General features: G+C 36.4%; 1 protein-coding gene across 5 annotated transcripts in view; it reads left to right on the top strand.

Annotated features, from left to right (window-relative positions):
* UBR5 (ubiquitin protein ligase E3 component n-recognin 5) overlaps positions 1–24102 on the top strand; it is a 152695-nt gene extending 128593 nt beyond the window's left edge. For 2 of the 5 annotated variants that reach the window (XM_030795422.1, XM_030795424.1), the window contains exons 46-59: positions 820–940; positions 1027–1125; positions 3874–4117; positions 5406–5517; positions 6487–6631; positions 7553–7683; positions 9685–9745; positions 11413–11591; positions 12145–12229; positions 14649–14804; positions 15443–15556; positions 17615–17759; positions 19017–19102; positions 22167–23351. In XM_030795422.1, coding sequence (XP_030651282.1) covers positions 820–940; positions 1027–1125; positions 3874–4117; positions 5406–5517; positions 6487–6631; positions 7553–7683; positions 9685–9745; positions 11413–11591; positions 12145–12229; positions 14649–14804; positions 15443–15556; positions 17615–17759; positions 19017–19102; positions 22167–22379 — 1891 coding nt within the window. In that variant the 3' untranslated portion in view covers positions 22380–23351. Of the gene's footprint in view, positions 1–819; positions 941–1026; positions 1126–3873; positions 4118–5405; positions 5518–6486; positions 6632–7552; positions 7684–9684; positions 9746–11412; positions 11592–12144; positions 12230–14648; positions 14805–15442; positions 15557–17614; positions 17760–19016; positions 19103–22166 lie in introns of all 5 variants that reach the window. The other 3 variants (XM_030795423.1, XM_030795425.1, XR_004026242.1) reach the window with 3 other exon arrangements.
* Positions 24103–26463: the final 2361 nt, after the last annotated feature.

Here is a 26463-nt window from a genome sequence, read left to right as displayed (position 1 = left end):
AAAAGCTAGTTTGAAAATAAGATACACTGTATATACATTTGTCTAATAACCATGTAATTGTGGACTTGGGTGGCCCAAGCTTCCTAGAAGCAATATGGATTGAATTGAGATGGTTAGAATGTGCAGAAACAGACTGGAGAGAATTAGAGGTAGGGAGGCCAGTTAAAAAGCTGTTCGTTATTATTAATAGTTTCAGTTAGTTGGGGGAAAGATGCTGAGGCAGAATGTTGGCTTTAGAAAGTACATCATGGAAAGGAAAAGAAGCTTAAGATGGACTTGATCACTTTGAAGGAAGAGGAGGAAGAAAAATTAAAATCTGCTCTAAGTCAGGGCATTAGGGAAAGAGATGGTACTACTGGAAAAAAATCAGGAGAGCTGTCATTGTGGTGAAGAAGCCATATTAAGTTTTAACCATGCTGAGTTTGAATTGAGCATCGTTGACGTGGACATATTTATTTAACAAATGGAAATTCTGATTCATGGTGAAAGTTTGAACTAGAGGTGGATCTGGGAGTCACCTAAATGGAGATGGACATTGGACTTTAAGGAGAGGAGGTAAAATGAAAGATGAAGATAAGACATAGCCCAGGGATTTATCCATATGTAGAATACAGAAGCAATAAGGGAGGAAAAGTAATAAGTTCTGTCGGGAACAAGTAGCTATGGTAAAGTTCTCTGTTAGGACACAGTTTGAAGAAGTTAAGACCTCAGAATATTTTTTAAAAAAAGTAAGTTACTACCATTGAACAAAAACCAGTCAGTCTTTGAAATTGGCTAAATTATTTTCTCCCCCCGCCCCTTCCCTTAAACTTCTTACAGGCCACAGTGTAGCTTTATGGGAATGGTTATTTCCCATGATATGCTGCTAGGACGTTGGCGCCTTTCTTTAGAACTGTTCGGCAGGGTATTCATGGAAGATGTTGGAGCAGAACCTGGATCAGTATGTATTTTGTGCACTTTAAATTCCATTCTGCCTGATAAGCATGTATTTCAGGGAATAATCTGTCATGCATTTTTTTTTTTAAGATCCTAACTGAATTGGGTGGTTTTGAGGTAAAAGAATCAAAATTCCGTAGAGAAATGGAAAAACTGAGAAACCAGCAGTCAAGAGATTTATCACTAGAGGTAAAGGTATTTAGATTTTCTTATACTATACTTGTAGTATGCTATTTATATAAATTTTAAAACGTGCAAAATAACAATAGCTTTGCTTAGGGATATGTACTTATAATTAAAAATTTAAAGAAAATAAAGTGTTAACTACCAAATTTATTTTTTCTTTTTCTTTTCTTTTTTTTTTTTGTGTGTGTGTGTGGTTTCTTTTTATTTTTTTCTTATTGTAACCACCAAATTTAGAATAGTGGTTTTCTCTGGCAGTTTGGTTCCCTAGCATCCTCTATGAATTTTTTTGTTTTAGTTTTTAAGTATCATTATGCATGCATTGATTTAAACATTTTTTGATGTATTTAATTCCATTGAGATTATTATTCATATTGATGCTCAGATTGTGTCTTCTTTGGCTAGTGGGAGTCTTGAGTCAATTTTGATTCCTGAATCCTTTTGACATGGCCCCAGTAATTTTTGATAAACTTTCTTACTTTCTGGTATGTTTCTTCTTGGGCATTTCCTGTCACAGACCTTAAATCAGCCATTTCTTAAAGTAGCCTTGATTCCTTTTAGTAGGAAATTGTGTTATGAGATTACAGTCTGTGCTCTAAGGTTGCATATTGCTACTGGGTTGATCATGGTTTCTAGGCCTTTTTAATTGATAACAGTTTGGCAATGCATTTTATTTTGTTCTTCTTTTTAAAAAAATCAAATAATGAATTAATATTGATATTCCCAATTCAGATTCAAGATTTAGGACCACAAGGTTGTTTTTGTTATGTTTGCTTCTTAGATTTCTTTTTTTTTTGAGACGGAGTCTTGCTTTGTCACCCTGGCCAGAGCATAGTGGCATGATCTTGGCTCACTGCAACCTCTGCCTCCCAGGTTCAGGTCACTCTCCTGCCTCAGCCTCCCGAGTAGCTGGGATTACAGGTGTCTGCCACCATGCCTGGCTAATTTTTGTATTTTTAATAGAGACAGGGTTTCACCGTGTTGGCCAGGCTGGTCTCAAACTCCTGACCTCAAGTGATTCACCTGCCTTGGCCTCCCAAAGTGCTGGGATTACAGGTGTGAGCCACCACACCTGGCCTTGCTTCTTAGATCTTAAGTCTTTATCTCCTTTCTTTCCAACTGAATAGCCAACTTCCCAACAACATTAATCAAATTACTCATTTGTTTTAATGCCACAACATACACAGTAGCAGTCTTAGAATTACATCACTGGAATCTGAGGTGGAAGGATGGCTTGAGTCCAGGAATTTGAGGACAGCCTGGGCAACATAGTGTGAGAGACTCTGTCTCTTACAAAGAATTATAACATCAACACTACCACCAACAAAATGATTATTCAAATAATTGAAGATTTATTTGCGGATGTTTGTCCTTAGGTCATATGCAGTTAGAGATACACAGTTAAATTAGGTTTGTTTTAAAGTCACTTGAAGTAATTCTTTGTAGGTTTTGCTACCAGCTCTATATAATTAGGGCCTTTTGTTTCATTTTGCTTTCAGATTTTAGAGATTCCTTTTTCTTCTTTTGGTTTTATTTTGTAATCAATGTAAAATATCTACAGTGTGGCAGAGTGAACTCTACAAAAGAATGCATATAAGTCCATTCTTGTCTCTTTTACCATTTTTTCAAGTTTATTTCCTTCCCTCTCTTTTAAAACATATAAGCATATGTACGTATGTATTAATTACATACCTCCTCCCACCTCCCCAAACATACTATACATTTTATTCCATCTTGCTTTTCTCACTTAATAGTATATCCCAGAGAAAATATGAGATGTTCTACCTTCCTTTTATAGCTGCTTAATGTGCTGCAGTTTAATGGTTGTTATCGCAGTTTTTGCAGCTAATCCCTTACAGACTAGGTATTTGGGCTTGTTTCCAGTCTTTTGCTATTACAGATAGTGTGATGAATGGCCTCATGTTTTTTTTTTTGCTAGTGTGTCCCTGAGATAGATTCTTAGACATGGAATTGCTGGGCCAAAGACCATATGCATATAATTTTGCTAGACATTGACAAATACTTCTGCATAGCAGTTGCATTTTCACCATCAATGTGAGAATGCCTGATTCCTCAGTCTTGCCAGCAGTTGTTAAATTTCTAGAGTTTTGCTAACCTAATAGGTAAGAAATAGCACCTCATTATAGTTTTAATTTGAATTTATCTTATTTTGAGAAAAGTTAAACATTATTTCATATATTTAGGTTAGTTATATTTAACTCAGTTGATATGCCCATTTTTTTCTAAGTTGGCTTTCTCTCAGATTTCAGAGGCTTTTTATGTAGCTGTAGGTGATAGACACACTCATTAATGAATATGTATCTTTGTGAGAAAAGGTGCAAACAATTTTTCCAGTTCGGTTAATTCCCCTCCAGCCTCCCGCTCACTTAGCTTGTCATCAAGGAATTCATCTATTTTTTTTTCTAGTTTTTTTTTTTTTAACATCTCTGATCATTTGGTATTCTGGTGTATCCCAAAATTGAACAAGATTATTGTTTTCCAGTAGACCTTTGAAAGAAAGTGTTAGAATTGAATTAAATTCTGTTGTCCTGATTTAATTTGCAAGACATTCTTGTGTGCTTTAAAGTATTGTATTTCGTAATGGATAAGCTTCTGAGAACTCCAATTACTTTGTAGTTTTTTAAACTCTCAAGGAAAAGCTAAAACTAGATTTTCAGATTGTACATAGAAAAATTCAAGATACTTTCCAACATTGAATTTATTACTTTTTGACTTCTTGATGTGTTTTAATAGGTTGATCGGGATCGAGATCTTCTCATTCAGCAGACTATGAGGCAGCTTAACAATCACTTTGGTCGAAGATGTGCTACCACACCAATGGCTGTACACAGAGTAAAAGTCACATTTAAGGATGAGCCAGGAGAGGGCAGTGGTGTAGCACGAAGTTTTTATACAGCCATTGCACAAGCATTTTTGTCAAATGAAAAATTGCCAAATCTAGAGTGTATCCAAAATGCCAACAAAGGCACCCACACAAGTAAGTACTCTACAAATAACAAGCATCATAAAAATTCTTTCCTTGTTCCTCAAACCAACAGTGGTAACATGGTTTATATATGTGTGAGTGCATAAATTTGCATTTTTACATAATTTTATTCTAGATTGATTTAATCTTGTTTAAACTATTCTAATTGACAACAGTTTGCTATTTTACGGACACATTTATTTTGATAAATGTTTGTGATTGTACTAGTTTTTCATCTCAATTGTTCCATGTTGCGGGTGGGTAAGAGGTTGTAAAATACATAGTGATATAAAAATTCACCGAGCGAATTGCAGCATTTCCTCCACTTCAATATTTAACCCACAGGGATATTTGAGAAGAAAATGCTATTCTAAGAGCAGTGCTGTTCACATTACGATTTCCAAACTTGCTCCTGGTCCCCAGTGAGATAAGGACTTCACAATCAAATGCAAATCAACTATGTCACTAAGCTCACTGTTTAGCAAGACTTAAAAAGAAAAAATCCTGGTGCAAGCTTATTATCTCACTGAGAATCAGCACTTTGGGGTTAGGACTCTTAGCTAAGTTTTAAGATTACAAGGATCAAATTTTAAAATTTGTGAAAATTACAAAAGCCTTAGGAGATTCACATCAAGTAGGAGCAGAAGATTATCAGACTTGTAGGTGGATGGAGACTGACTGAGCTGTAGAAAGGACTGAGGGTGAAAAAATGGGTGAGAGTTCCTCAGCTTTTCATCAGTTTCACCATTTCACTTTCTATAATGTTATAATGAAAAGAAATTAGGAGAAGTCAATGAGGAAACTCGAGGGAAATCTTAACATTTCAGAACTTATCTTTTTTGTACACTTATAGGAAACCATACTCTGGCTTGGGCTTAGGAATTTAAAAATAGTAATAGGTAATATTCTGGTGGCCTTTAATGCTTTCATGCCAAAAACCAAGAACAGAGGATATTTAAATGAGTCTAGTCATGTAAGAAATTTCAGCATTATTTATAGTGACACTATCATAACCTTACTTGCTGTATATTATTTCACAGCTTTGACATGACAAGGGAGAAAATTGATTAACAAATATTGAGTGAACATCTATTTCGTGCCAGGTATATTCTACACAATCACCTCCAACCCTGAAAACCCACAGGGAGAGAAGGGCGTTAATAACACAGGTGCTAGGGAAGGATAATCTTTAGCTGTCATGTTTTCTTACGTTTGTCTCATTTCTTTGCATTGACTTTGAAATTTAAGGTAGTTGAATTTGCATTCATCTAAATACTGTATATTTCTTATTTTCTTCTAGGTTTAATGCAGAGATTAAGGAACCGAGGAGAGAGAGATCGGGAAAGGGAGAGAGAAAGGGAAATGAGGAGGAGTAGTGGTTTGCGAGCAGGTTCTCGGAGGGACCGGGATAGGTAAATTTTGTATCTTTGATTCAATACCACCTTTTTGGATGAATTAGAGATAGGCCTGTAAATGAAAGAATCTTAATTATGGATTATTTTTTAGAAAAGTAAAGTTTTAATTTTGAACATTATGTATAGTAACTAAGAATAGTCTGTCAAAAAAATACAATAACTAAGAATAGTCTATTAACTAATAAAAAGTTCTGCTTTAAAAACCCAGAGGCAGTTGAAATTATATTTTTTATCTGACTCAAGTTCCTGTTTGAATTTTTTTACCCATATCATTCTCTCCTAAGTTTATCTTAAAAAGTCTTAATTTTTCAGGCCGCGTGCGCGGCTCACGCCTGTAATCCCAGCACTTTGGGAGGCCGAGGTGGGTGGATCATCTGTGGTCAGGAGTTCAAGACCAGCCTGACCAACATGGTGAAACCCTGTCTCTCCTAAAAACACAAAATTAGCCAGGTGTGGTGGCGCATGCCTGTAATCCCAGCTACTTGGGAGGCTGAGGCAGAAGAATCCTTTGAGCCTGTGAGGCAGAGGTTGCAGTGAGCCGAGATCGTGCCATTGCATTGCATTCCAGCCTGGGAAACAAGAGCAAAACTCTGTCTGGCAAAAAAAAAAAAAAAAAAAAAAAAAAAAAAAAAAATTGGCAGATTGTGCTATTTAGAATCTTTGAAGTTTTCTCTTGTTAGGATGGATTGCATTTTACTTTTGACTAAAATTTCCAGAATTGTGTGTGGACTCTTGATATCTGGTATGTTAAGGTCCTACTCCCTTACAATAAAATTTTTAAATTAAGTAACAAAATCTAGATAATCTTTATTTCCTAACCGTCATCTGTTTTGGCACTCTACCACCTTGGTACCATAACTGAACAACCCATGTGCGCTGGTTTTCTAACTTTTTTACTGGTTGTGCTAATATTTTTACTTGCTAGTCAAAGGAAATGAAGTCATAATAGTTTTCCTTCTCTTACAGAGACTTTAGAAGACAGCTTTCCATCGACACTAGGCCCTTTAGACCAGCCTCTGAAGGGAATCCCAGCGATGATCCTGATCCTTTGCCAGCACATCGGCAGGCACTTGGAGAGAGGCTTTATCCTCGTGTACAAGCAATGCAACCAGTGTGTACTGTGTACTTAGTTACCTCTTAACTGGCTGTGTTATTTTTTTGCTTTTGAATTAAAGATGGTGTTTTAAAAAAAATTGTCAGCTACTGGCAAAACCACATGATTGAGGACTCTTTTTAGCTCTGCAGTAAGAAGGAAGCTCAGGAGGGAATAAGGCAGTGTTTACTGAAGGGTAACTGTATAGCTTGAATTTATTTTTTCCTCCACCCACGTTACGTTGGGACACTGTCTCCATTCTACCTTCCTTGCATGCTAAAGAATTTGCTGTGCATTTTATTTATTGTATCTTCATTTGAACAAATTATTACTACTTTTGGAGCAGACTTTGTTAGCAAGCTGTAGTTGGAACACATTAATGCTGATTAGTATTGCAGGAAGAATTTTATTTTGAATGTTCTTTCAAGAGTTTTTCTTTATATGATATGAAACACACAAATTCGTTATGTTTTTTGTCTTTATGCATAACTGTATGTACACATTTTATAGTGAAAGAATAACAGAAAACTTATTTCTTCCAGCAAGTCCTCAGCCTTAAACATAGGTATCTTTTTCTCTACCCTACCCCCTTCTTTTTTTCTTCCCTAAATAAAAGATATTTCTAGCTCTCTGATGAAGAAAAAAATATGGAAATTGAGTATATGTATGTTTAACTCAGAGATATAAAAAAACGTAAAAAGAAAACTTGTCATACAAATATTATAAGTAGCCTTAACAAGATGTGGTAGTGCATGGACTGTTTATTCCCTGCCAAGTTTCTCTATAATTGATCTTCCAGTTTCATATAAGACCTTACTGGTTCTGAAATTTTGTATTTGTTACCCAAGTTTCTTATTATTTTTTAAATAAAAGATTGTAGATGTAATTAGAAAGGAGGTTTTAGAGAGTAGTCAAGTAACATTTGTTCATCATTTACAGGCATTTGCAAGTAAAATCACTGGCATGTTGTTGGAATTATCCCCAGCTCAGCTGCTTCTCCTTCTAGCAAGTGAAGATTCTCTGAGAGCAAGAGTGGATGAGGCCATGGAACTCATTATTGCACATGGACGGTAATGTGTACAATTGGGAAGGCATTTCAGTTTAAACATCAGCTACTTATTTTCAGTATGTGGGTGCCATCATATCTTAAAATTTATGTCATAAAGTATGACTTTAAATGCATTTTTATTTATTTTTTAAATGTATTTTTAAATGATAGCTTAAATTTCATGAATGAGACAGCTTAGTTTCTTCTCATGTATTAGAAAGGTAGGGTTTTAATGGTTACCTAGGTTATTTAGAAATTAGTTGAAAGAAAGTACATCTCAAATTCACTTATCAGAATACCCTCCTGTCAAAGGCCATATTATACAATGTGTTCTTGCCATAACCATGAAATTTCTTTTAGGCTTCCTGATTTGTCTTAAAAATTCATGCAAGTTTTTGCTTTCTATTCTGTAAAGTATGAATTTAATATAAAATCTAAAAAATATCTAACAGATTACATACCCCTTTTTCCAAGGTGACAAGTAAAAGTGACTTAGGGAGATAAGGCCGGGTGTGGTGGCTCTCGCCTGTAATCCCAGCACTTTGGGAGGCTGAGGCGGGCAGATTACCTGAGGTCAGGAGTTCAAGACCAGCCTGGCCAGCATGGTGAAACCCTATCTCTACTAAAAAAAAGTTAAAAATGGCTGGGCACAGTGGCTCATGCCTGTGATCCCATCACTTTGGGAGGCCAAAGCGGGTGGATCACGAGGTCAGGAATTCAAGACCAGCCTGACCAACATGATGAAACCCCGTCTCTACGAAAAATAGAAAAATTAGCCAGGCGTGATGGTGGGCACCTGTAATCCCAGCTACTCGGGAGGCTGAGGCAAGAGAATAGCTTGAACCCAGGAGGGTGGAGCTTGCAGTGAGCCAAGACCATGCCATTGCACTCCAGCCTGGGCGACAGAGTGAGACTCCATCTCAAAAAATAAATAAGTAAATAAATAAATAAGCTGGGTGTGGTGGTGAGCACTTGTAATCCCAGCTACTTGGGAGGCTGAGGCAGGGAGAATTGCTTAAACCTGGGAGACAGAGGTTGCAGTGAGCTGAGATTGCGCCACTGCACCCCAGCCTATGTGATAGAACGAGACTGTCTCAAAAAAAAAAAAAAAAAAAAAAAAAAAAAAGGGAAGATAGGTCACATTTATGCTGTAGTTTCTATCCTGGGGCTAATCTGATACCCAGTTTGAAGCTTTGAAGTGTTTATTATTTTAGATGAAAATTTGTATTTTTTTTCTTCCTAATCATGATTTTGAGTTAGGAATTTAGATTAGATACACTCCTAGAGATGTATAAGCTGGTAGGCTGGGCACTAGAGCTAAACAGCCACTTCCAGAGCCTTTTAATGGTCCAAGCCAAAGACTATTGAGAGAACTGTATTTTCTTGGCTGGTGCTCTTACTTTTCTTGTCTGGATTTTATGTACTGTTCGTTGATTCCTCTGCCCTGTCTCTGGAGCTACAGCACACTGGTATAGCTTAGTCCATTATAGAAAAATCAAGAACAATGTACCTTTTTGGTGAAAAGATTTTTGTGAATATATGTTAAGAGTTGCGTATTTAGTCATGTTTTCTGTTGAATGCAACCAGTATACAATATTGTCGGCTTTCACCTGGCTTTCTGGAGTAAACAGTGAATTTATTAGTGTTCTAGAATCATTAAATTCACTAGAGAATTTGCTAGTGATTTTGGATTGCTTTCTGAACATTTTTCTGTTCTTCTGCAGTGCTCCCTCTGAGCATTGTAGAAGTGTTCCAGCACCCATATGAAGACCACATTCATTTTGTCAGGGAGCCTTTAGTCCGTTATCTTGAATCATACAGGAAGGATCTAGTGATATACTTTTTTAAAGATTCGTGTTACCAACTTCTCTGCTCATACTGCATTAGTACTAGCGGGTGCATTGGATATTTATTGACTCCAAAACTTGAATGTATTTTGTAAGTAAGTCCTTTTAAATTTAAATTATACGCTAAATTCTAGAAGTCTCCGTTATCTGGAATGTGAAAGGCTTTTTGTTTTTAGGGAAAATGGAGCTGATAGTATCCTGGATCTTGGAATGGTAGACTCCTCAGAAAAGGTACAGGTAAGGAACATTTTATTCATGTGCTGATAATTACAGAATTTAAATTACAAGGAAATTTAAATGAAGGGGATAAAAGCAGGATTTCTGAAGAAACTGTCTTTATAAATAAAATGAATGTTTACAGTAGAGAGACAGAAGCAAAGATAAATATATTAGTATTATGCATAGAATCAAATAATAAGGTTGGCTTAATTAGGGCTCAGTGTAATCCCATCTATTGGTTGGTGTCCATTTGAGTACAGCTTGAATTAAGCTTTACTTTGAATAAGTGACAAATTGAAGAGCAGAGAGGGAAAGATGTATAGAATCCTAGGACTAATTCGCCAGGCGCAGTGGCTCACGCCTGTAATCCCAGCCCTTTGGGAGGCCTAGGCGGGCGGATCACGAGGTCAGGAGTTCTAGGACTCCTAGTACTCATTTTTCAAAGAAGTAGCTGGTGCCAACATTGCAAAAACAAGTGACGTATCATGCTATAGCATAAGGGAGTCTTTTTAGTTGGCATTGAAACAATTGCACATAGAAGGTGAGACTTCCAATTTGAACCTAAGTAGGTTGATTGCCTACTAAATTCATATTAATGTACTAAGACTCAGAGTTTTCACAACTAATTCACAATGTCCAGGATACACTGTAAAATTACTCAGCCTACAAAGAACCAGGAAAGTCTGGATCCACCTCTCTCAGGAAAAGAACCAATAGATGGCAGCGACGAGATGACCCACTTGTTGGAATTATCAAAGACTGTCCCATGTTCTGCAAGATAATGGTGAACACTGGTGAATGGAAAGATAAAGGTTCTCAGCAGACACACAGTAACTTCAAAAGAGAACAAAGGGAAATTTTTAGAATTAAAAGTGCAATATCCGAAAGAAAAAAATTCACAGGATGGGTCAATAGCTGAATGAAGGTGTTGGAGGAAAGTGTCAGTCAGCTTGAAGATAGATGGAAATTACCCTTTCTGAAGAACGGATAGAGAAAATATTTTAAAACAAAAGGACAGTTTCAGGGAGATCTGTGAGACAACTTCAAAAGATCTAACATATATGTCACTGAACTACTCAGGGGAAGAGAAGAAATTGCTATAGAAAAAAATATTTGAAGAAATAAATCATGGCTGGGCACTTCCTAAATTTGGTAAAAGACATAGATTTCCAGATTCAAGAGTCAGTGAACTCAACAGAATAAACTGAAAGAAAACTATGTCCAGATACGTTATAATCAAACTACTGTAAAATAAAGAAATGTTATTGAAAGCAGCCAAAGAATGGTTCTTTACCTATAGGGAAACAGTGATTTGAAAGAGTGGATTTCTCACTATAAAGTATGGAAGCCAAAAGTCAAGAAACTCATCAAAGTGATGACAGAATTCTGTATCCAGTGAAAAGAATTTTCAGGCAATAAAGTGAAAGAAGCTTACCTGAGTTTCATTAAATGACTTTATTTTAACAACAGAGACGTTAAAGACCTAATAATACACAAGCTTTGTGTGTCATATTCTGAAAGGGCAAATTAAAAGTTCATTTACCTTTAATATTGTTATACACATATATTTAAATATTTATGTTGCTCTTCCTACCTGACTTCATTTGAATGATTTGAGAGAACCATTTCATATGTTTTGTTTTTTCAGTGAATCTTGGGGCTTACTCTCTGATATTCTCTGTTAGCAGGAAAACCGAAAGCGCCATGGCTCTAGTCGAAGTGTAGTAGATATGGATTTAGATGATACAGATGATGGTGATGACAATGCCCCTTTGTTTTACCAACCTGGGAAAAGAGGATTTTATACTCCAAGGCCTGGCAAGAACACAGAAGCAAGGTTGAATTGTTTCAGAAACATTGGCAGGTAAAAGAACTTTAATCTTGGGTTTGAATTTTTTAAAGCATTTCAATTTATGAGATTCTCTAAAATATATTTGTTTTAAAATGTATGTAGGCTGGGTGCAGTGGCTCACACCTGTAATCTCAGCACTTTGGGAGACTGAGCTGGGAGGATCACTTGAGCCCAGGAGTTGGAGACCTGCCTGGGCAACATGGCGATACCCTGTCTTTATTAAAAATAAAATATTAGCAGGCATGGTGCTGCATGCCTGTAGTCCCAGCTACTTGGGAGGCTGGGGTAGGAGGATGACCTGACTGTGCCACTGCACTTCAGCCTGGGTGACAGAGTGAGACCCTGTCTCAAAAACAAAACATTCTCAGGCTGGTGTTCCTGTTTTTTTGTTTTGTTTTGTTTTGTTTTTTCTTTTTTGTTTTTTGAAAAAGTGTATGTGCTGTACTTCATGCTGAATAGAAAGGAGGCTGTAGAGAATTTCTGAAAATATTAATATGTGTTATGTGTGGGGGGATATATGTATTCTAGAATTATTTAAATCTTATTTCTCTGTCTTTGTTTTTAGGATTCTTGGACTATGTCTGTTACAGAACGAACTGTGTCCTATCACATTGAATAGACATGTAATTAAAGTATTGCTTGGTAGAAAAGTAAGTGATTTTGATGAACCTAATTGTATTCACAATTGCAAAAATTTTCTTTTATAAAATAATCAAATGCTAGCATACTGTTTATAGCATTCATTTATTAAATCTTAAAGCATTACAGCCATTATAAATAACTTTAAAACATTTAATTATACAATTATGGTCAACAAAAATAAAATTAATAAATTAATGACAGAAAAAGACTATGGGGAGATGGCATAGCAGAGTAGATAACACAAGTGGGGCTGGGGGTCTGACAGACCTACGTCCTGTTGCAAACAAATATGCTGACATTTCTGCCATGTTTCCCCATTTATAAATTGGTAAGAAACACAGCATCGTAAGTACCTGGCAAATAGTAAGTGATCAGTAAATTGTATCCACTATTATTAGTTGTACCAGGTGGTAGAGAAGGTAGTGGTATTGAAAAGAGCCTTCCAGGCCAGGCACAGTGGCTCATGCCTGACACCTGTAATCCCAACACTTTGGGAGGCCAAGGCAGAAGCATCTCTTGATCCCAGGAGTTTGAGACCAGCCTGGATAACATAAGAGACTCTGACTCTACCGAAAATTTAAAAAGTTAACTGCGTGTGGTGGCATGCACCTGTGGTCCCAGCTGTACTTGGGAGACTGAGATAGGAGGATCTGCTTGAGCCCAGGAATTTGAGGCTTCAGTGAGGCATGATTGCACCACTGCACTCCAGCCTGGGTGACAGAGTGAGACCCTATCTCAAAAAACAAAACAAAACCAAACAAAAAATAGAGCATTCCAACTTCAAAAATACATATAAGAGGTACATGGGGGTGGCCAAAGAATGTAAGAAGTACAACACAGCATGCTCAGTGTTGATCTCTGGATGATGGAATTAGCTTATCTTTATGTGTTTTGATAGTTTGATAGCCTGCACCTCCCTTTATGATGGCAGGGGGAAAAGAAAAACCGTTTGCTTTAAAATTAATATACAATGCTAATTATGCAGCTTTTGATTTAAAACAAAACTATCCACGTTCCTAAAAATATTTTAGAGAAATTACTTGACACAAAATAAATGGAATAGACTAAGTGACTTTTTTTTTTTTTTTTTTTTTGAGACAGTCTCACTCTGTCACCCAGGCTGGAGTGCAGTGGCATGATCTCGGCTTACTGCAACCTCCACCTCCCAGGTTTAAGTGATTCTCATGAGTTAGCCTCCCGAGTAGCTGGGATTGAGTAAGTTCTTATTGTCGTCAATAGGATCTTGGAAACTGCAACTCTAATTGAAATGAAACCAGTTTTTTCTTATCAACATTATAATGAAATGATGTTATTTGAGAACCTGCTGTTTGTCATTTCAGAGTTACAGCTAAGAACCTATCAACGGCTTTAATTAATTAATTTTTTTTTTTTGAGATGGAGTCCTGCACCGTTGCCCATGCTGGAATGCAGTGGTGTGATCTCGGCTCACTGTAAACCTCCATCTCCCAGGTTCAAGCGATTCTCCTGTGTGAGCCTCCCAAGTAGCTCCCAACTGCAGGCGCATACAACCATGCCCGGCTAATTTCTGTATTTTTAGTAGAGATGGAGTTTCACCATGTTGGCCAGGCTTTTCTCAAACTCCTGACCTCAAGTGATTCCCCCACCTCGGCCTCCCAAAGTGCTGGGATTACAGATGTGAGTCACCATGTCCAGCCAATGGCTTTGAGGATTTATGTTACAGTTTTTTCCAGAGGTACATGTCACACATCTGATAAATAAGCATGTTAAAGCTGTAGTCTCCTAATAATTCTCTTTAATCAGACTTACTGATGAATAATTTTCTGTTAGTACAAGAATATCATATTATGATTTTTTCTTTTTAACTCTGACCCTATTAAATTCTTAAAGTGTTCCAGCTAAAATGTTCTTATTTAAAGAACTAGACTCAAAGCTTGGCAACATAAAATTGCTGATATATTGAGTCTTCAGCAGGGTTTAGGAAACAGCTAATCGAATAGACCCAAGTTTAACCCAATAAAGTGACCTTGGGGCAAGTTACTAAATTTCCTTGAGTGCCAGATTTATCATCTGGATTTAATAATCTATATTTTATGTTACTATCAAGAATAAATAAGATGTATATTAAGTTCAGAGCCAGCTGCTCCCCATAATTGGTGTTTAATAAGTAGTGCAAAGTTTTGCAGTTTTGGAACTTCAAAACTATTATGCTTTTGGCTTTATATTTTTTCAAAATATAACCCTTCTTATACTTTGAAAAGCAAATATTGTCAGAGCCAAAGATTTATTAAACTTAACCTCTTTAAACAGTTGTATATACACAGTGGGAAATTATTCTGTATCAGTATATCTTCAAATTAGATAAAATTATCAGATTTTAATTTACTAATTAAGTGAATGAAGATGCTGTTTCTTTCATAACTGAGTTTCATATGATTACTTTTTTAGGTCAATTGGCATGATTTTGCTTTTTTTGATCCTGTAATGTATGAGAGTTTGCGGCAACTAATCCTCGCGTCTCAGAGTTCAGATGCTGATGCTGTTTTCTCAGCAATGGATTTGGCATTTGCAATTGACCTATGTAAAGAAGAAGGTGGAGGACAGGTAAAACAAATATACACTTCTCTGATTCTGGCAACAGAATTTGGTTAAACTGCTTGTCTTATGTATAGACAGTTAGGGACTGAAAGAAATGAACATGTGTGTACACATAGGAGAGATGGATACTGTAGGTGTTAAAGATGGATCAGGAGTTAGTGAGACAGACTGAGGTAGAAGTGCTTGTACTTTTTTTTTGTTTTTTGTGAAATGGAGTCTTGCTCTGTTGCCAGGCTGGAGTGTAGTGGCATGATCTCAGCTCACTGCAACCTCTGACTCCCTGGTTCAAGCAATTCTCCTGCCTCCGCCTCCCCAGTAGCTGGGATTACAGGTACGCACCACCACGCCCACCTAATTTTTGTATTTTTAGTAGAGATGGGGTCTCACCATGTTGGCCAGGATGGTCTCGATCTCCTGACCTCATGATCCACCCACGTCGGCCTCCCAAAGTGTTGGGATTACAGGCGTGAGCCACTGCGCCTGGCGGCTTGTACTTTTTTTGGCCTAAAATGTTTCCATCTCTTAGATTTTGGTCAAATAAGTGTGTTTATATTTAAAAATTTTAGGAACTAGTTTTATAAACAGTTAATGTTTTACTGCTTTGACAGAATTGCCTTTAAATAGCACTGGTAAATTTTTCACAGGTCGAACTCATTCCTAATGGTGTAAATATACCAGTCACTCCACAGAATGTGTATGAGTATGTGCGGAAATATGCAGAACACAGAATGTTGGTAGTTGCAGAACAGCCCTTACATGTAAGTGTTTCTAGAAAGTGTTGCGTGATTCAATGAGGCTATTTGTGTCTTAATGTGTGGTAAACTAGCTAAGTATATTCAGCTTGTTTATAAAAGGACAAATTTTTTAAACCAAAAGGAATTTATTTACAATGTAAATTACACCTAAATTTAAGAATCCAGACCAAGTACTCATTTTCTTTTTGATAAAACTACTTGGAAAAACCACGTCATCGTGAGAAAGTAGCTTTGGCAAACAAAAGTGTGGAAAAGGTGCTTATGGTACCAAAATGACTGTTTCAGGGTCCTACTGTTTTAGCGGTAGAGTTTTTGAGACAGACTGAGAGGTACAAAGGCTTTTTATACCAAAATGTTTCCATCGCTTCGATTCTGGTCAGATAAAGAATTGTCTTTATATTTTAAAATGTATGCGTAAAATAATATATCTTAGTCCTTTGTCCTAGCGGTAGGACCCTAAAACAATCATTTTGGTACTGCAAACAGCTTTAGTTTTATTTATCAAAGCTACTTTGGGTAACCTGCTAAAATTAACTCAACAGGACTCAGAAGCAGTTGTACTTAACAGTTACTGTTTATTGTAGCAAAAGGACCCACAGCAAGATCAGCAGGGGGAAAAAGAAACATTAGGCAGAGTCTTGAGGAATCCAGGTGCAGGCTTTCAAAGTTCCGTCTCAAGCAGGGGGATGAGTTATTGCCAAGAACACACTTCTTCCACCAGTGAAATGTATCAACATGTATACGTTGTTTGTGCTTAGGGAAGCCCACTTTAGAGTCAGAGCTCAGTGTTTTTATTGGAGGCTAGTTCCATGGGCATTTTCTATCTGCACAACCAGCCATGATTACTGAAATTCCAGAATCCCTGAAGAAAGCACATGTTCATCTGGAACTGCATTGTTTGCACAAATAGTCCAGGCAGTCTGATACAGCATGGTTCATTGCTCCAGACATTCAAAACAGCCTTACCAGTTAGTAATGTTGGAATATTGCAAAAACCAAGTTCTCAGACACCAGCCAATGCCAGCCCTACTAGTCAGGCCCTTGTAAAGAGTAACATCAATCCTACTATGTTAATTCTTTCCCCATCCAGGGTAAAAAAAATTTTTTTTTTTTTTTTTTTTTTTTTTTTAAAGACAGTGTCTCGCCCTGTCACCAGGCTGGAGTGCAGTGGCACAACCTTGGCTCAGTGCAACCTCCACCTCCTGGGTTCAAGTGATTCTCCTGTCTCAGCCTCCTGAGTAGCTGGGACTATAGGTGCGTGCCAGCACGCCCAGCTAATTTTTGTATTTTTAGTAGAGACGGGGTTTCACCATGTTGGCCAAGATGCTCTTGATCTCTTGATCTCGTGATCTGCTCACCTCGGCCTCCCAAAGTGCTGGGATTACAGGCGTGAGCTACCACACCCAGCCTGTAAAATGTTTATATAGCTTTATGACTGATGGTGTTGAGTGTTTCTGATCCCTGTGCTACAGTAATTGTGCAGGCTTTGGAGTCATACTGTTAGAGTTCAAGTCATGGCTCTACCACCCTCTAGCTGTATGATGTTACCAAATTAAGTTTTTTGTGCCTTGGTTCCTTCCTCTGCAAAATGAGGATAAGATTAAATTGAATTAGGTAAGGTACTAAGACAATTCCTGGCACATGGTAATTTCTCAGTAAGCATCTAGCTTTTGAGTTTGTATCTGGGAGGTTTGCTGTTGTCAATGTATCTTTCCTGAGATGCTGACAGGATAGCACTTTTGAAAGATTGAAGCTATTCTTAATGACTAGCCTGTTTGTTATTAACATAACTTTTAAAATTGTTAAGCCACTGGTATATAATACTACTTCACTTTTGAACCCATAGCTTATTCACTATGCCTTCCCTCCCCACTTCCTGCCTTTCTCTCTTTTGAATCTTAAGAAATAAAAAAAATACAGGACTGAATTTTTTTTTGCTATCTGTTGTAAAATGGGAACTAACATTATTAGAGAAGGCTGCTAAAATTATATCTTGTGCTTTAATAATATAAATAAATGTTACATGGAAAATGAAGTATTATTGTTTCTGAAATTCTCTAGGCAATGAGGAAAGGTCTACTAGATGTGCTTCCAAAAAATTCATTAGAAGATTTAACAGCAGAAGATTTTAGGCTTTTGGTAAATGGCTGCGGTGAAGTCAATGTGCAAATGCTGATCAGTTTCACCTCTTTCAATGATGAATCAGGTAGGACATTTTAAAAAAATGTTTAAAGAACTATATAGATAGGTCAGTCAGCACTTTCTGAGTTTCTAGTTCTTGAGACCTATTTATAGGGTTTGGGAAATTACTGTATTACTCAAGCATTAAAACAATTTTTTACATTGTTTTTAAAGGTATGTTTGAAGTAAATAGTATTTCGATGGCTTAGCATTAGGTTATTCTTAACTCTTTTACTGCTTAATTTTTCTAGGTTTCAAAAAATATGAATACAAACAAAAATTTTTCATGATGAGCAACTGTGTAAAAAAGGATTTGTATATACTGGTTAAGAAAAAGTAATCCATGTGACAGCTCTCTGGGCTTTTCTGATTCATGTTGCTTAAACTCCCTAATGAAAGAATTTGTATGATGATTGCTCTATAGAGCTGGACCCAAATCACACTTCTAAAAACACAGTAGCACACAAACATTTCCTAGATTCCTAGAATCTAGAAGAATAAGGAGTGGTAGTGAAAGTCCTCTTGAAAGAAAAACTTTTATCTCCAGTGTTTGATTTGCTGCCGTTCTTTCTTTTGAAAGTCCTATGGTCTAGGAATAGGCTTTTTAGCTGTGACTGTACATTAGAAGCTCCAAGAAGTTCTCTGTGAAAGGATTATACCTATATTCCAAGATTATTATATACACAAAGGTACTGACTTTTTCCCCATTTTTCCTATTTTGCAAGCAGCTTCAGCTAAATTATATATTGTAATAGTTTTTGTGCTACCTTGTAATACAGTTTTTAATACTAATAAGAATTTGTCTCATTTACAAACCAAAAATTTAGGAAAGAAAACAGAGTATCCAAAGAAACTGCCTAAGATCTTGCCACTCCAAGTATGATCCTCAGATCAGTAGCATTGGCATCATCTGAAAGCATTTTAGACAGGCAGAATCTCTGGTCTCCCCTCTCTGCATTCCCCGCCCCGTGAATGAATGAGAATCTGCATTTCTTGAGATCATAAGAATAATGACATACAGATGAGATTAAACTCATGTGAATATAAATTTTAAGGCTGGTGGTTCATTTGTTTTGGTCATACTGAGTCAGGATTGACTAATGAACTGTAGAGGTTTTACATTATGCAAATGCTGTTAATTTCCTGTATTAGGAATTAGATGCTCCCCCCAAGTCTTAAATAATGTTTTAATCTTGTATCCTTTTATTCTAAGAAGATTAGTAATCTACAGATAATAACAACAACTGGTATAGTATATTTTATTTACATTCTTCATTCTTAGGAGAAAATGCTGAGAAGCTTCTGCAGTTCAAGCGTTGGTTCTGGTCAATAGTAGAGAAGATGAGCATGACAGAACGACAAGATCTTGTAAGTTAAAAATTTCACAAGATTTGTAGAAGGAAATGTAAAATTTTAAAATACCATGTATGATGGCCTGTATTACTAAAGTTCTAAGCAGAGTGAAGTACATTTAGCTGTTAATATGCTGTCCTTAGTCCCAGAAGATACCAGTTTACTGTTGCAACATGGCTTTTTATCTTTCTTTATTGTACTGCCTACATATGCTTCTCCCTGTATACATCCTTAATCCTTTTGACTAGTGCCAAGCCTTGAGAGAATTTCTGAGTATTATCTTGATATCTGCATACTAGGAAGAGAGTAGCTTAATTGTGATATGTGGGTACTAAATCTTTCAAAATCTTATTAGTACAGAGCCCCAGCTAACTTAGAATTATAAATTAGATAACAGAAGCTTTGATCTTAGTGGGAAGTCTACCTCTCAGTGGGAACTTATGTCCACCCATCAAGTAAAACCATAACCAAATCATCCTGTCCATTAATCTTGAAAGGCAGTATGCTGCAGACTTTCCTGTAGAAATTTGAAGGACTTATCTAGAAGACCCTGGAAGATCCTTTCTATACTCATACTCTTCATGGTTCTTGGAACATTTCCCCTGTCTAACCAGCCTTAGTTCTAAACTAGACCACTTCTGGAAATAGTTAAAAATGATCGGATTTCTAGATATATCCTTTATTTGAATAAGGAGAAGTGGTTACTTGTGGAGGAAAGAAAAAACTTGCAGATTCCCAGTTACCTTCATTCAGGCAGAAGCTTATTTTGGGGGTGGTGGAGGGAAGGAGGGGAATTCATGCTTTTAGCACTCCTGAATCTTTACATGGCTCTAAGTGTATTCTAATACTTCTCTGCTGTGGTGAGATAGGTTTGTTCAGCAGTCCTAACTGCCACCTAGTTCATTTCTCAGCTTTTAGCCACCCTGGTAATTTCGACTTAGTTTATTCCCCAGGTGGGTTTGATATAATTGGTCAGCATTTGACTTCTCCAGTCTTGTGGCTCTTAAAAGTTCCCACTAGTGCGAATACCATAACTGTCCCTGTTGGTTTCAGGATCACCTAAATAGCTTAAGTTCTACCACCTTTAGTCAGTCTTTAGATTCAGGGCACCTTGTTTCCTTAAGACAAGCCCCATATCAAGTCTGTAAGAACCACCAAAAACAGAAATAGAAGTGATTGGCTATCTGGTATAAGTTCTAAGTCATCTATTTTAATCTATTCCCTAGTTTCAATTTTCTGCCCTTTTTTTTTTTTTTTTTTTTTTTTTGAGACAGAGTCTCACTCTGTTGCCCAGGCTGGAGTGCAGTGGCACAATCTCGGCTCACTGCAAGCTCCGCCTCCTGGGTTCACGCCATTCTCCTGCCTCAGCCTCCCCAGTAGCTGGGACTACAGGCACCTGCCACCACACCCGGCTAATTTTTTGTATTTTTAGTAGAGACAGGGTTTCACCATGCTAGCCTGGATGGTCTCGATCTCCTGACCTTGTGATCCGCCCATCTCGGCCTCCCAATTCTGCCGGTTTTAAACCAGTATTTCCTCAGTCCAGGAAGCCAACTTAAATCTCATGACAGTTTCTGCCTTCTACTGAAAGAAAAATTTGCTAGTGACTCAATCTTAGAAAAAAGAAAATCTCCCTCTATAAAGACCTCAAAATTTCCTGTCAACAGCTTTAATTTGTGAACCTTAAACTCTTATTGAAAACCTGTGTTTAGGGTGTAAGCAGTATATCATGGTATCTTCCTTCCCCTTATCCTTCTCCTCTTTTTGGGAAGTCATCCTTCACATATTGTTGGTTTCATCCTGATGCATCTAGAGGACATAAGAATGGGGTTTCTGAAACAGTTCTCCCATGAATTAATTAGTCCTGCAGATTATAGGGTTTCCAGAGTTATTGGGTAACACTACAGTTTATTTCCCTCTTGGAGTGTTATAATTCACTAGTAAAAGAATTTCCTTTCCAACTTCTTAGAGATCCAGCAGTGAGGTCATCTACCCTGATTAACCACATTCATCCTTGGAGAAACACTTTACATTAAGCTTGTTTCTTATCTATGAAATGAGTGGTTTGGATCAGCTTCATCTCTAGAGTACCTGTTTTCTATTTCTTTTCAGATTTTATAGATCCTGATACTTTTTTTTTTTTTTTTTTTCTTTTTCTGTTCCTTTATATAGAATTCTAGATGAGCTTTCCCATACAACTGTGCTTCAGGAAATCATATGTTTGTTTAGGTTTCCTAGTCATTCTAGGAAATTGGATATACTTCATTGTTAAGTTGTGCATTATAAAATGATTAGATTTAAAAAAGCTTTTCCTTAAGAGAGACAGACACTGAAGAATGATGCGTATGTATGTATGGTATGTATGAAGGGATGGATTGATGAGGAAAGTTACATGTTCAGCAAAATATTTCAGGGAGGCATATCCTTGGTTAAGTTAAAAAGTGTAAGTTAACATTTACTGAGCATCATTTACACTGTGTTGCACAAAGTTTTATTATAGAGGTATGATAAAACTTAGTGTTAATATGGCTTATTGCATGAATTTTGATGCATAGATGTTCCCCAATAATTACTATTATAAAATGATTCTGTATCACAATGTAGTAGTAAATACTTTTTTGCTTTGTTATTTTATTTATTATTTGCATTATTTTGCTCCTTAATGCAAAATAACTTTTTAAGATAACCTGTGTGAGTTTTGAACCTAAGACTGTATCTTTTGTTTGGCAGCCTTTTTTCCACTAATAGACACTTTATGGAATTTAGCTGCAAGAAAGGCTGTTAGAAACCATTTAGTCCAACAGCCTCATGTTGCAGATGAAAATACTGAGGCTCTGTGACAGAAAGTCACCTTTTTTTCCTCTACTAACTCTAGACTTACTCCTTTGGGGAAAAAAAAAAAACAACAAAAACCTGTCTTGAGGTATGAATGATCCCTTTCCTTTTTAGTACAAGAAAATATATTTAAAACCCAGTTCAAAATAATATCTCCTTTTAGCTTATTAACATAACAATAGGGCTTTGTGTATATATTGCCAGAGTTAAGAGTTAAATATTAACCTGTTGAATTCCTTTTTAGGTTTACTTTTGGACATCAAGCCCATCACTGCCAGCCAGTGAAGAAGGATTCCAGCCTATGCCCTCAATCACAATAAGACCACCAGATGACCAACATCTTCCTACTGCAAATACTTGCATTTCTCGACTTTACGTCCCACTCTATTCCTCTAAACAGATTCTCAAACAGAAATTGTTACTCGCCATTAAGACCAAGAATTTTGGTTTTGTGTAGAGTATAAAAAGTGTGTATTGCTGTGTAATATTACTAGCGAATTTTGTAGATTTTTTTCCATTTGTCTATAAAAGTTTATGGAAGTTAATGCTGTCATACCCCCCTAGTGGTACCTTAAAGAGATAAAATGCAGACATTCCTTGCTGAGTTTATAGCTTAAAGGCCTAAGGAGCACTAGCAACATTTGGCTATATTGGTTTGCTAGTCACCAACTTCTGGGTCTAACCCCAGCCAAAGATGACAGCAGAACAACATAATTTACACTGTGATTTATCTTTTTGCTGAGGGGGAAAAAATGTAAATGTTCTGAAAATTCACTGCTGCCTTTGTGGAAACTGTTTCAGCAAAGGTTCTTGTATAGAGGGAATAGGGAATTTCAAAATAAAAAATTAAGTATGTTCTGTGTTTTCATTTTAACTTTTTTTATGGTGTTTAATTTGTGGTTGGCTGCAACTGTGTATCATGTATATGGAACTTGTAAAAAAGTTCTCGACGTTCAGATCTTAAGAGATGAAATCACTTTTACCTATAAAAACCACTTTTATTGCGGTTTGACTGCATTGAGCTCTAGGATATTAAATGATATCACTAATATTTTGCATGTAATTTGCTCATTTGAGTGAGGGCACTTTTTTTGTACATATGATGGGGCCAATGCACAATACTTTTATCACAATCAATCAATCAACTTTTTCTTTGTATCCCTATTTCAATGAGCAGTCAGTCTCAAGAGGCTACTGCACTTCAGTTCTAACTAGACATTTGTACTAAGGTATTTCAGTTATGTAAACTCAGCCTGGGCACTTTCTGATAACTGTAAAATGTTTTATAAGATCATGATTATTGAAGATACATTTTGGAAAATTTTAAATGTTCGTGAGCAGCTTAACTACTTTTGTATCTAGCCTTTTTTAAGTATCTTGTTACATTTACTTTTTTAAATAAAGAAATTACAGAAGAAATGTCAAGTAATATTGAAGAAACAATAGTTTTTATTTATGTAGTTGTACATTTTTAAACTAAGGGCAATACACTGACATGGTTATGTGCATAAAAATTTTGATTTAAAGAACTGGAAGTTTATATACACCTGGACTATAAGAAACAGAAGAAAATCAGTCCACATTTTACAGTTAGCAGAGAATCCTAAATGGCACTGGCCTGGCCACCTTTTCTTTTTACAAATGGGGGAAGTGAAGTGTGACCCCTTACTTGGCATAGGAAGTTAACTTACACCTAATAACTGACAGGTTTTTTTTATGACCTATTAATTATGTAGCCTAGGATTAATATCCCAAAATTACTCTGGTTTAAGTAGCTTTATTCAGTGGCATAACAACAACTGTTTTCTTCACTAAGTCTTCAATGAAGTGACTTAAAACAGTCACTTTACATATTAAAAATGAGGAGAGCAATTCTCTGGAATCTCTCCTTTCAGTTCCTTTGTAGGACTTCCTGCCTTGAGGATAGTCTTCATGTTCAAAGGCACTCTGCTTTTATTCTATAACTTCCTTCAGAAGACTGAACCACGATATTCTCAGCCCTGTTAACACTAAAAATATTTAAAACTGAATGATAGTAGTGACTCATTGTATTACTTAAAACTTATATAACACGCTGTATTAGATGTATGTAAATTAGCCAAAGGTTATTTTACAAAGTGAGACATTGGTTTTTATGTCTAAATGCTATTTCTGAATAAATGAAATAGTAATTAGATCAAGAGCTGATTAGCATCAATGTGTTTGAAAGATATAAAACTTATATATCACCTTAACCTCTGTATGCACATGATGGGATTGATAAAATATTAAATGAGAACAAACTAGATATGATTAGGACATTTGAAATCCTAATTGTGAATTTATTTTTAATAGTTCTTGAAATGAAAATATTTAAAATAATGCACAATGTCTTAAGTCTTCCGAAATCAAGATTTTGGTTAAAAAATACTTTAGTAATATTAAAAGATTTTTTTTTAAGTAAATCATAAAAACGGTTCTAAATGTAAAATAAAGACATGTAAAATAAAGTTCTCTTTTGGTCTTGTTTAGTGTTTAAATGTAACAATTGAAAACAAATTTAGGAAGAGAAGACCAAGAATGAACTTTACTGAGTGTTTTCAGGGTTTGCTACTACTATTCTTTTCCCTAAATCATCTGGATACCAAGACTATCCAGTAAAATGGATAACTGGGGCAGACTTGAGAGGGTATTTTAAAGGAATGATTTCACTATTTAGTAGCTGCCCCCAAACAACATCCCTCCCATAAAGACTATTTTTACATTTTAAAGATAGTCAGCAATTCCTATGTTTAAACTCAAGTTGAGATAATCCCTTGAGGCAGTAGTTTCCATGCTTCTGTATGTTGTAAGATTCAGTTGTAAAGTCTGTTAATGCAGATTCTTAAGCATTCCTCATCCTCTTGCCTCCTTTCTGATTCAGTAAGTTTTTGGTGGAGGCCAGAAATCTTCATGCAGATCATCCCAGGTGATTCTGAAACACTGCTCAAAGAATATTTCCTTTTTATTTACAAATATAAATGTCCCACTGAAAGCTCCTGAGAGCCAAACCTTTTCTACTTACAACTACTTACAACCTATGGAAAAGTACATCTATTGATAAACTAGTCCTAGGTTGGATTCTTCCTCCTGATAAGGGGCTGGTTGGAAGTGCCTTCAATAGACTGTGCTTGGGTAGTGAATGAAAATATTTATACTGTTTATATTAACCTACGTAAGTAGGCACAAACATAGATTATTTAAACACCATTTGATTACCACAGAAGTGATAGTTGTATGAAAAACAATAGGAATGTATTTAAAATGTGACTTTTAAATTTACCTGAAGGTATCTTGGGTTAAGCAAAGTATCTTCTGTTTCTGTAAATTACTTTTATTACAGTACTGTGTGCCATGCATCTTGTTGAGTGTTCCACATGTATTATTTTACCCCATGAGAAAGACTATTATGATCCTCGAGAGGAATGGAGACACAGGTTAAACAACTTGCTCAAAGTTACACAGCTAATTAGTGCTAAAGTGAGGTACATCTCCAAGCATTCTGGAGCTTGTATATACTACACGTTGTGCTATACTATTCTGTGGAAGGTATAAGTGAGTTGGTCATAGGATAATCAAATATTCCAATGAAAGTCCTGGCTGCATTATGAAATGGCAGTAGTTCATACATTTTTGCTAAATATTTCTAAAAAACACTTTTGTCCTGCATAATTTTCCCCAAGGATAATAATTTGCACTCTGAAGATATGAGAACTGTCTAAAATCAACCATGGTACCTTAAAATGAAAAGCTAACTTTTTGTTCTTAAGTTTTCTCATAAGGTATAAAGAGCTGCTTGCTCTAAAAGGGCAGATGTTTGTTTCATGGGTAAAATAACTCAATTTTCTGAATCTTTTTCAGACTCTATTTCTAGCTGCTAAACTTTAAGTCAGTAGTTTGCACTGCTACAGGCTGACTTTGATAGAAGTAGGATCTCTTCAGGAAAAACATTACCAGGCCATGTACTTGTATCTGAAATGCTGTCTTCAGTGGGGAAGATGAAATGTCACTATTTACGGTGTTTAAATGCATCGTCATTCTCTGGCAAGCTTATGGCATGGTTCTGGTTAGATGTGTTTTGAGTTAGCCCTAAGAAAGTATCTGTAAACAAAGTGCTTCAGGCTCCCAGGTAGCCAACTACATTTTTATATGTTCAGTTTTGTCTAATGAAATCACAGGCACTGTTACTACCTGTAGAAATAGAAGGCATATGTGACAATCACCTTTAATATATTAACTTTTTAGTAACTTTACGGAATACCTAAATTTATGTTGTTTTCTTAAAAACTCTGCCTACATAAAAACAGTCATAGTGATCCTCAACTACCAAGGAACACGTTGGGGTATGGAGGTGTAAATGAAAACAAAACAGTCAGCCGGGTGCCGTGGCTCATGCCTGTAATCCTAGCACTTTGGGAGGCCGAGGCGGGCGGATCACTTGAGGTCAGGAGATCGAGAACATCCTGGCCAACATGGTGAAACCCCGTCTCTACTAAAAATACAAAAATTAGCTGGGTGTGGTG

The sequence above is a fragment of the Nomascus leucogenys genome, chromosome 16 (assembly GCF_006542625.1).
Source record: "Nomascus leucogenys isolate Asia chromosome 16, Asia_NLE_v1, whole genome shotgun sequence".
In the NCBI taxonomy this organism is placed as follows: domain Eukaryota; kingdom Metazoa; phylum Chordata; class Mammalia; order Primates; family Hylobatidae; genus Nomascus; species Nomascus leucogenys.
This window is presented reverse-complemented; position numbering and strand designations above follow the sequence as displayed.